Genomic DNA, 11,951 nt, shown 5'->3' on the forward strand with positions numbered 1-11,951 from the left:
ATGCGTGAGTTTTTTCACGCCTGTCGGTTGCGTCATTCGCCTGTGAGCAGGCTTTGTGTGAGCACTGGTCCACCCCTCTCGTCATTTTTTCATTGTCAGAAGAAGTCCAGGGCGTTCACAACAGCTAATGCTTCCCCTTCGATAGGCGCATACCTGAACTCTGTGCCCGTAGTAAATCTACTGCCGGCTAGTGTGATCTGCCATCCATATGGGCAGCAGAATGTGATGCGATGTGATGACGGGCATGTGCAATGCTTTTGGAAGAGCCAAGACCCTAAGCCGTCCTTGCTCCAGTCTGTGGCCAAGGCGTGTGGGTTTAGATTTGGGTCATGCCATGTCAGTTCAACAGGGGCCTCACACACTTTGTCTCAGATTTTCTTCAAATTTTAATCAAATATTCCCAGACTATTCAGAACAACAAATCTGAAATTTGAGGCCTGTAGGCCAAGTAGTTTCTGAGATATGGCCAATTTAGTGTGCATGGGGTCTGCCGTTTTTTAGGCAAAAATTACGGCCGTCATTTCTGGAGCCATGTTCAAGGTAGAATATCTCAGCAAATAATGGACTTAGAGGCCTGACATTTTCTGTGGCAGTTGTCATGGACACCCAGACTTGAACTATAGTCAAACAACAGACACTGACACTAAACTGTGAAGTTTATGTATGCTCAAACTATGGAAAATATTAAATTGACTATTGCGAGCATCCATGTTTGAGACACTGAAGCATACCATTACACTCAAAAAAGCCTTTCCATTTCTTGGCTCCTTAATGTTAGCTATACTGGCTATGAAATATGTAAATTTGGCATATCTGTGGTAAACAGTTATTGTGGGAGAAACCTCTGAAATCTGAAAAAAACATTTTGTGGTTGAATTTTGTTAGAAGAAAAGCTCATATGGGCAGTAAATAAAACTCTTCAAACTGATTCCATTTTGAAGGTATTGACAGGGTTGGGAGGGTTACTTTAAAAATGTATTCAGATACAGTTACTAGTTACCTGTTGAAAAATGTAATCAGTAACATAATCAAAGTACCATAATATTAAAGTAATGGAATTTGATTACTTTCAATTACTTCTGGATTACTCCAATATCAAATATGCTAATACAGACAAAATAAACTAAATAGAAATAGTCTTGACCACATAGTACAGTTTATTAAGCAAAAATAAAACTGTTTCTTTTACATGGCATGCTCTGTTTTACTTCACATTATGAATTAAGAGCACCCACAATATTGTTTTAAACTCACCCAGTGTTCACCTGCTAAATTTTCAACAAAAAATGCCAAACAAATGAAGGATAATGAAAACTCAGGCGGTGTGTGGATGAATTTGCTTGCAGAACAATATACAAAACAAAAAAAAACTCTACTACTTGTTCAGTAAATTCGCACCATGTTTAGCATATCAGTCCACTTATTGAACTTTCAAAATAAGAACAGCATAATGAAAACCATTAAGTAAATACTGTCAGTAAGGAGGCGTGGTCGCCATTTTAACTCCGGGCAAGTTAGTGATTTGCGTGAATAGAAGTTCAAGAAACAGGTGGAATATGCCGGAAAGCTGTGCATGTTGGCAAAGCCACAAACAGAGGAACAAGGGAGACAATATTTCCTTCCATAAGTAAGTGGTTTTGGTTCTTCTTGTCACTTTGTCCGTGATATTTGGATGATAAACAGCTGTATGTTTCCTGCCGTACCTGTGTCACCCAATGACACGGACCATTAACTCTTCACTTATGTCTAGTTGATATTTTCCACTGCTAGACCAATGTCTAGTTAAAATACTTGTCGTTAGTGATTAAAATTGTTCGACAAGACTGGGGTTTTTTTTTTTTGCACCTTAAAATAATGAGATTATAATGACCCGCGCTGTGCCGCTCACAGTCACACCCACACAGAGATGTGCACCCACACCACTGACTTCATGAATGAAACTCGGTCAATAAAGGATAATTGTGTAAAAATATAATATATAAATGTGTTGTAATGGTTTTAGGAGCCTCGCGGTGTTGAACAGATCAGCTGCAGCAGGACGCCTCAGCTCAGCAGCTTCTACAGCACAGATCCATGTCACTTTCAACACTAATATTTGGGAATGTGTGTGTGTCCGAGTAAGTTTAATACTTTCCTGACATAATTTAATGTAATTTAATTTTAATGGCTCGATATCTGGGTCAAAATGGCATTTTGCTACGTATTTTGCAAGCATTTTTCTGAGTGTGTTCAGTCACGGATCTCCATTGAAAATGCATTAACATCTGGGTACTTCATCAATATTCTGCCCGGTGAGGAGACGTCATGTCACTGTCCATGAAGGGAGAAAAAAAATATTATATTCAGATAATATCATAAAATGCATTAAAATTGTAATCCTGCGAAGTAATCCCCATGTTTACTAAATATACCTGTAATCTGAATACATCTTTTTTTCTGTAACTGTAGCGGAATACAGTTACCTTTTTTTATATCCTAATTACGTAACGCCGTTACATGTATCCCGTTACTACCCAAGCCTGGGTATTGATATCTACTTTATGTGTTAAGAATATGGCCTCCTTTATGAAACTCCTTCCTGGTTAATTTAAGCATCCAATTATGGCTAATTTATGCACTCACGAATGTATTTCTAGTGCTGAAATGACAATTTCATTTTAATTGTGTGCACACACTGCATTCATATGATTCATGGTACACCCCAGAATGCTTGTGCATAGATCTGCCAGGGGGATTCCCCAAGGTTTCCATGGTTACTAGGCTTATATCCACCTGCATGATGAGCAATGCAATGAATGGGGTACTGCATGTCTGGACATGTTCAAACCTGCTGCTGTCAGTCTGGTTGGAGTAAGAATGGCTGCACATCTTCCTCCCTGTTCTTTTTGGTCCGATGAAAGTGAATGTCATCACACTTCTTTCTGCAGGTGAATATTTTGATGATCTATATTTCAAATTTCTTTAAACATACCAATAAACACTGAATGCAGTTTTTTCTATTGGTATTGATCAGTCTTGTCAGAGTCCTGTAATGCTTTGGAATAACACTTTTCAATTTCATGGTTTCTTGTAGGAAACAAGGGGTCAAGCCCATCACAGACTTAGATGATGCAACAAAAGAACTTCTGCTTTGCAGAACAGGCACATCACACAACATCAACCTTGGAGTTCCATAAAGAAGGCCATATTTATAACACAAAGTAGATATCAATACCTTCAAAACGGAATCAGTTTGAAGAGTTTTATTTACTGCCCATATGAGCTTTTCTTCTAACAAAATTCAACCACAAAATGTTTTTTTCAGATTTCAGAGGTTTCTCCCACAATAACTGTTTACCACAGATATGCCAAATTTACATATTTCATAGCCAGTATAGCTAACATTAAGGAGCCAAGAAATGGAAAGGCTTTTTTTGAGTGTAATGGTATGCTTCAGTGTCTCAAACATGGATGCTCGCAATAGTCAATTTAATATTTTCCATAGTTTGAGCATACATAAACTTCACAGTTTAGCGTCAATGTCTGTTGTTTGACTATAGTTCAAGTCTGGGTGTCCATGACAACTGCCACAGAAAATGTCAGGCCTCTAAGTCCATTATTTGCTGAGATATTCTACCTTGAACATGGGTCCAGAAATGATGGACATAATTTTTGCCTAAAAAACGGCAGACCCCATGCACACTAAATTGGCCATATCTCAGAAACTACTTGGCCTACAGGCCTCAAATTTCAGATTTGTTGTTCTGAATAGTCTGGGAATATTTGATTAAAATTTGAAGAAAATCTGAGACAAAGTGTGTGAGGCCCCTGTTGAACTGCCATGGCATGACCCAAATCTAAACCCACACGCCTTGGCCACAGACTGGAGCAAGGACGGCTTAGGGTCTTGGCTCTTCCAAAAGCATTGCACATGCCCGTCATCGCTGACATTCTGCTGCCCATATGGATGGCAGATCACACTAGCCGGCAGTAGATTTACTACGGGCACAGAGTTCAGGTATGCGCCTATCGAAGGGGAAGCATTAGCTGTTGTGAACGCCCTGGACAAGGCCCACCACTTCGTCACTGGTTGCCCCAAACTCATAGCCATCGATCACAAACCCCTTTTTAAAGTACTAGGCGACAGCGATTGGATGACATCCCAAATTCCCGCCTGTGAAACCTGAAGGAGCACCCCTGTGCAACCACTTTCACGTTGTTCACATCCCTGGAGCCTGGCATGCTGCTACAGATGCTCTGTCCAGACACTTGGTTTGGGGGCCATCACACTTGGAGCTACCTGATGACTTGTCTGCACTGTGCGTCACACCAACCCTACCCCCGGATGTCCTGGCCCAACTACGTTGAACCGACACGACGATCACTGAGGTATGCTCATATGACTCCACTGATAACACAGTGTTCAAATCAGTCTCATGGGTGGTCTGCCTGGCCACCTCGAGTGATCCAACTATGGTGGAATTGCTCAACCTCATCGAGGATGGCTTCTCAGAGTTCAAGACATGCCTCCCCCAACACTTAGACCATACCATCAATACAGGAAATATCTGAGCAGTTTTGACGGTGACCAAGTCATCATCCCGGCATCCCTGCACAATTAGGTGCTTGAGGCCCTCCACTCAGCCCATCAAGGCATCACCCAGATGTGCTCCAGGGCAGAGTTGTCCTTCTTCTGGCCAGGTATAACCCCTGCTATCACAGAGCTACAAGAACGATGCACTGCCTGCAACCGCATGGCTCCTTCTAAGCCCGGTGGCGCTCCCACGTCCCCCCTTACTGCCTGCATACATGCTCCAATGTGTTGCGGCTGATTACTTCTCATACCAAGGCAGACACTTCCTCGCCGTGGTTGATCGCAACAGCAACTGGCCAGTCGTGGAGGAAAGTGCCAACAGAGCATCAGGCTTGATCACGGCCCTTTGTCACACATTTGTCACCTATGGAATTGCGGAGAAATTGTCATCTGATGGTGGACCAGAGTTCACGGCACTCTCGACAGAACACTCCCTTAGTGATTGGCGCATCCAACACCGCCTCTCCTCTGTGGCATTCCCGCACAGCAACAGTCAGGCGGAAGTGGGTGTCAGAACTATTAAACGCATGATAACTGACAATTTAGTCGATGGGTCGGTGAACACTGACAAATTTCAAAGAGCCATGTTGCAATATCATAATGCACCAGACCGAGACACCCATCTCTCCCCAGCCATGTGCCTTTTCGGAAGACCCATAAGGGATTTAATTCCCATCCATCCAGGCAAATACTAACCCCACCCGACATGGCGTTGGACGCTTGTAGCCAGACAGGAAGCGCTGCACAATCGCCACATGCGTGATGCTGAATGCGTGATGCCAAATGCCTCTCCGAACACACCCGCACATTACCTCCCTTAAAGGTCAGTGACCATGTCCGCATCCAAAACCAAACCGGCCCTCACCCAACTAAGTGGGACAAGACCGGTATTGTCATCGAAGTGCGGCAGTTCAATCAGTACGTGATTCGGGTTGACGGATCGGGCCATGTCACTCTGCGTAATCACTAGTTCCTTCGGCGATACACTCCAGTTGTCCAGAGAGATCACTTGATGATGGCCCCTGGTCTGCCACTGATGCCAGTCTGACAAGACCCACGAAGGCCCTCCCGAACAGATGCCTTGCAGGCCACCTGCAGCTCCAATACCGGCAGTCCCAGCGCCTGCCGATACTCCTCCTGTAGGCATGGTGGAGCCTACAACCATGGATTGCTCACCAAGAATATCCACACCTCAGTCGCCAAGCCCTTCCCTGCCAGACTGATTGCATCCCATCCACTGGACGCATGCCCCAAGCCCTCAGAGTTCTCCAGGACTTCAACTCACTGAGACTCAAGGAGGATGTACTCCCAACCACTGCTGCTGCGCATCGTACCCGCCATGGCCTGCCCCCTCCCCCTTAGCTTATATGGAGGCCACTGTAATGCCCGTGGAGAGGGTAGTCTATCCCTGTGACCCTTCTGAGCCTTGTTCCGCCTGCCCTGACCCGTATATGGCCTGCCCCTTCATTGTCCATTGTCATTTTTTATTTAAATTTGAGACACCTACTTTATGACTACCAGTGATTGTGATTCAAATATCAGTCTTTGTCATATCGTTCCAAAGACTTGGGGGGCATATAGGATAATAGTTGTAGTACATGTTACCAAGTATATCCCGCACTTTTCTGCTCTGGGTGTGAAATGTTTAGTTATTCCTCGGCCTCCTTTAGCAGTAATGGTACTTGTAATAAGTGTAGCTTATTCGTAGCTTTGGAGGCCAGGCTGGGCGAATTGGAGACTCGGCTCCGCACCGTGGAAAACTCTACAGCTAACCAGGCCCCTGTAGTCGGTGCGGACCAAGGAAGCTTAGCCGCCGTTAGTTTCCCTCTGGCAGATCCCGAGCAGCCGGGAAAGCAGGCCGACTGGGTGACTGTGAGGAGGAAGCGTAGCCCTAAACAGAAGCCCCGTGTACACCGCCAACCTGTTCACATTTCTAACCGTTTTTCCCCACTCGGCGACACACCCACCAAGGATCAAACTCTGGTTATTGGCGACTCTGTTTTGAGAAATGTGAAGTTAGCAACACCAGCAACCATAGTCAATTGTCTTCCGGGGGCCAGAGCAGGCGACATTGAAGGAAATTTGAAACTGCTGGCTAAGGCTAAGCGTAAATTTGGTAAGACTGTAATTCACGTCGGCAGTAATGACACCCGGTTACGCCAATCAGAGGTCACTAAAATTAACATTGAATAGGTGTGTAACTTTGCAAAAATGTCAGACTCTGTAGTTTTCTCTGGGCCCCTCCCCAATCGGACCGGGAGTGACATGTTTAGCCGCATGTTCTCCTTGAATTGCTGGCTGTCTGAGTGGTGTCCAAAAAATGAGGTGGGGTTCATAGATAATTGGCAAAGCTTCTGGGGAAAACCTGGTCTTGTTAGGAGAGACGGCATCCATCCCACTTTGGATGGAGCAGCTCTCATTTCTAGAAATCTGGCCAATTTTCTTAAATCCTCCAAACTGTGACTATCCAGGGTTGGGACCAGGAAGCAGAGTTGTAGTCTTACACACCTCTCTGCAGCTTCTCTCCCCCTGCCATCCCCTCATTACCCCATCCCCGTAGAGACGGTGCCTGCTTCCAGACCACCAATAACCAGCAAAAATCTATTTAAGCATAAAAATTCAAAAAGAAAAAATAATATAGCACCTTCAACTGCACCACACACTAAAACAGTTAAATGTGGTCTATTAAACATTAGGTCTCTCTCTTCTAAGTCCCTGTTAGTAAATGATATAATAATTGATCAACATATTGATTTATTCTGCCTTACAGAAACCTGGTTACAGCAGGATGAATATGTTAATTTAAATGAGTCAACACCCCCAAGTCACACTAACTGCCAGAACGCTCGTAGCACGGGCCGAGGCGGAGGATTAGCAGCAATCTTCCATTCCAGCTTATTAATTAATCAAAAACCCAGACAGAGCTTTAATTCATTTGAAAGCTTGACTCTTAGTCTTGTCCATCCAAATTGGAAGTCCCAAAAACCAGTTTTATTTGTTGTTATCTATCGTCCTCCTGGTCGTTACTGTGAGTTTCTCTGTGAATTTTCAGAACTTTTGTCTGACTTAGTGCTTAGCTCAGATAAGATAATTATAGTGGGCGATTTTAACATCCACACAGATGCTGAGAATGACAGCCTCAACACTGCATTTAATCTATTATTAGACTCAATTGGCTTTGCTCAAAATGTAAATGAGTCCACCCATCACTTGAATCATATCTTAGATCTTGTTCTGACTTATGGTATGGAAATTGAAGACTTAACAGTATTCCCTGAAAACTCCCTTCTGTCTGATCATTTCTTAATAACATTTACATTTACTCTGATGGACTACCCAGCAGTGGGGAATAAGTTTCATTACACTAGAAGTCTTTCAGAAAGCGCTGTAACTAGGTTTAAGGATATGATTCCTTCTTTATGTTCTCTAATGCCATATACCAACACAGTGCAGAGTAGCTACCTAAACTCTGTGAGTGAGATAGAGTATCTCGTCAATAGTTTTACATCCTCATTAAAGACAACTTTGGATGCTGTAGCTCCTCTGAAAAAGAGAGCTTTAAATCAGAAATGCCTGACTCCGTGGTATAACTCAAAAACTCGCAGCTTAAAGCAGATAACCCGTAAGTTGGAGAGGAAATGGCGTCTCACTAATTTAGAAGATCTTCACTTAGCCTGGAAAAAGAGTCTGTTGCTCTATAAAAAAGCCCTCCGTAAAGCTAGGACATCTTACTACTCATCACTAATTGAAGAAAATAAGAACAACCCCAGGTTTCTTTTCAGCACTGTAGCCAGGCTGACAAAGAGTCAGAGCTCTATTGAGCCGAGTATTCCTTTAACTTTAACTAGTAATGACTTCATGACTTTCTTTGCTAATAAAATTTTAACTATTAGAGAAAAAATTACTCATAACCATCCCAAAGACGTATCGTTATCTTTGGCTGCTTTCAGTGATGCCGGTATTTGGTTAGACTCTTTCTCTCAGATTGTTCTGTCTGAGTTATTTTCATTAGTTACTTCATCCAAACCATCAACATGTCTATTAGACCCCATTCCTACCAGGCTGCTCAAGGAAGCCCTACCATTATTTAATGCTTCAATCTTAAATACGATCAATCTATCTTTATTAGTTGGCTATGTACCACAGGCTTTTAAGGTGGCAGTAATTAAACCATTACTTAAAAAGCCATCACTTGACCCAGCTATCTTAGCTAATTATAGGCCAATCTCCAACCTTCCTTTTCTCTCAAAAATTCTTGAAAGGGTAGTTGTAAAACAGCTAACTGATCATCTGCAGAGGAATGGTCTATTTGAAGAGTTTCAGTCAGGTTTTAGAATTCATCATAGTACATAAACAGCATTAGTGAAGGTTACAAATGATCTTCTTATGGCCTCAGACAGTGAACTCATCTCTGTGCTTGTTCTGTTACACCTCAGTGCTGCTTTTGATACTGTTGACCATAAAATTTTATTACAGAGATTAGAGCATGCCATAGGTATTAAAGGCACTGCGCTGCGGTGGTTTGAATCATATTTATCTAATAGATTACAATTTGTTCATGTAAATGGGGAATCTTCTTCACAGACTAAGGTTAATTATGGAGTTCCACAAGGTTCTGTGCTAGGACCAATTTTATTCACTTTATACATGGTTACTTTAGGCAGTATTATTAGACGGCATTGCTTAAATTTTCATTGTTACGCAGATGATACCCAGCTTTATCTATCCATGAAGCCAGAGGACACACACCAATTAGCTAAACTGCAGGATTGTCTTACAGACATAAAGACATGGATGACCTCTAATTTCCTGCTTTTAAACTCAGATAAAACTGAAGTTATTGTACTTGGCCCCACAAATCTTAGAAACATGGTGTCTAACCAGATCCTTACTCTGGATGGCATTACCCTGACCTCTAGTAATACTGTGAGATATCTTGGAGTCATTTTTGATCAGGATATGTCATTCAATGCGCATATTAAACAAATATGTAGGACTGCTTTTTTGCATTTACGCAATATCTCTAAAATGAGAAAGGTCTTGTCTCAGAGTGATGCTGAAAAACTAATTCATGCATTTATTTCCTCTAGGCTGGACTATTGTAATTCATTATTATTAGGTTGACCTAAAAGTTTCCTGAAAAGCCTTCAGTTAATTCAAAATGCTGCAGCTAGAGTACTAACGGGGACTAGAAGGAGAGAGCATATCTCACCCATATTGGCCTCTCTTCATTGGCTTCCTGTTAATTCTAGAATAGAATTTAAAATTCTTCTTCTTACTTATAAGGTTTTGAATAATCAGGTCCCATCTTATCTTAGGGACCTCATAGTACCATATCACCCCAATAGAGCACTTCGCTCTCAGACTGCAGGCTTACTTGTAGTTCCTAGGGTTTGTAAGAGTAGAATGGGAGGCAGAGCCTTCAGCTTTCAGGCTCCTCTCCTGTGGAACCAGCTCCCAATTCAGATCAGGGAGACAGACACCCTCTCTACTTTTAAGATTAGGCTTAAAACTTTCCTTTTTGCTAAAGCTTATAGTTAGGGCTGGATCAGGTGACCCTGAACCATCCCTTAGTTATGCTGCTATAGACTTAGACTGCTGGGGGGTTCCCATGATGCACTGAGTGTTTCTTTCTCCTTTTGCTCTGTATGCACCACTCTGCATTTAATCATTAGTGATTGATCTCTGCTCCCCTCCACAGCATGTCTTTTTCCTGGTTCTCTCCCTCAGCCCCAACCAGTCCCAGCAGAAGACTGCCCCTCCCTGAGCCTGGTTCTGCTGGAGGTTTCTTCCTGTTAAAAGGGAGTTTTTCCTTCCCACTGTCGCCAAGTGCTTGCTCACAGGGGGTCGTTTTGACCATTGGGGTTTTTACGTAATTATTGTATGGCCTTGCCTTACAATATAAGGCTCCTTGGGGCAACTGTTTGTTGTGATTTGGCGCTATATAAATAAAATTGATTGATTGAAGTATCTGGTGATGGGTCACTGTATAGCTATTGTACATAATTACACGTCGTTCTGTGTTGTTACACCCACGTTTGTCTCTTGCAGAATAAATGTGTGAGCACTGCTCGCTGGTTGAGTTGAGTAAAGAGTTTGACACTCATTTACAAGCAACATCTTTTTCAGGGACGTCCCTGCTTATTTCAGCAAGACAATGCCAAGCCACATTCTGCATGTGTTACAACAGTGTGGCTTCATAGTAAAAGAGTGCAGGTACTAGACTGGCCTGCCTGCAGTCCAGACCTGTCGCCCACTGAAAATGTGCGGCGGATTATGAAGCGCAAAATACGACAACGGAGACCCCGCACTGTTGAACAACTGAAGTTGTACATCAAGCAAGAATGGGAAAGAATTCCATATACAAAGCTTCAACAATTAGTGTCCTCAGTTCCCAAACGCTTATGGAGTGTTGTTAGAAGGAAAAGGGATGTAACACACTGGTAAGCTTTTTGAAATGTGTTGCAAGCATCCATTTCAAAATGAGCAAATATTTGAACAAAACAATAAAGTCTATCAGTTTGAACATTAAATATCTTGTCTTTGTGGTGTATTCAATTAAAAAGAGTTGAAGAGCAAATCATTGTATTCTGTTTTTATTTACATTTTACACAACATCCCAACTTCATTGGAATTGGGGTTGTACTTAATTTACTCATATTTGGGGTCAGTCTGGGTAAATCGTCAAACCTTTCCTCCCGGTTGTGATGAAAAGCTGGTCAGCGACCGTCAGTGGTCCTCAATGCTCACTTGCTAGTTGGTTGCAAACTGAGGAAGGGATTTCCTGAACGGAGGCGTGTCTCATTACTAAGCGTCTCATTAAGTAAACCCCCTCCCTCCCTCCCTCGCAGCCAGCTAGCAGAGCAGCCAGCAAGAGCTTTCAGGACACATACAGATGGCTCCTGGACTGGAAAGCTCTGCAGGTTTTATCGGAAATTTCCGATACATGAATTACGTATCAGAACCCAATACCGATAATGGATCTGATCAGCCCCATTCCTAGTTTAAATATTTGATGTCAACCATCCTTCTAACTTTCTAAGGATGATGAGAATGGAGTCACCAGGCAGAAGAAGGAGGCCAAAGAGAAGGTTTATGGATATGCTGAGGGAGGACATGCAGATGGCTGGTGAGACAGAGGAAAATGCAGAGGACAGGATTAGATGGAGATCAGGTGGTGCCACAGCAGGTCAACTAACAAGAGCAGCCGAAAGAAGATGAAGAAGAACCAAACCCTGACATGATGCCAAAAATGTACAAATGTACTCAAACTGACATTTTATTCTCTTTCTCCATATTTGGTGTGATGATGATAGCAGGGGTGGTGGCCAAGTGGTTAATGCGCTTGGTTTCAGTGCAGAAGGTTCCGGGTTCAAAT

The 11,951-nt window shown here is 42.8% G+C and overlaps 1 protein-coding gene across 1 annotated transcript in view; it reads left to right on the forward strand.

The window, feature by feature from the left end:
• The first annotated feature begins 4,788 nt into the window (after positions 1–4,788).
• The window catches only part of gripap1 (GRIP1 associated protein 1), a 47,612-nt gene continuing 40,449 nt past the window's right edge, over positions 4,789–11,951 (forward strand). The window contains exons 1-2 of the mRNA XM_034171449.1: positions 4,789–5,076; positions 5,397–5,491. Of these exons, the coding sequence (XP_034027340.1) occupies positions 4,789–5,076; positions 5,397–5,491 (383 nt within the window). The remainder of the gene's footprint in view (positions 5,077–5,396; positions 5,492–11,951) is intronic.

Source organism: Thalassophryne amazonica, chromosome 6, assembly GCF_902500255.1.
Source record: "Thalassophryne amazonica chromosome 6, fThaAma1.1, whole genome shotgun sequence".
Classification (NCBI taxonomy): Eukaryota; Metazoa; Chordata; class Actinopteri; order Batrachoidiformes; family Batrachoididae; genus Thalassophryne; species Thalassophryne amazonica.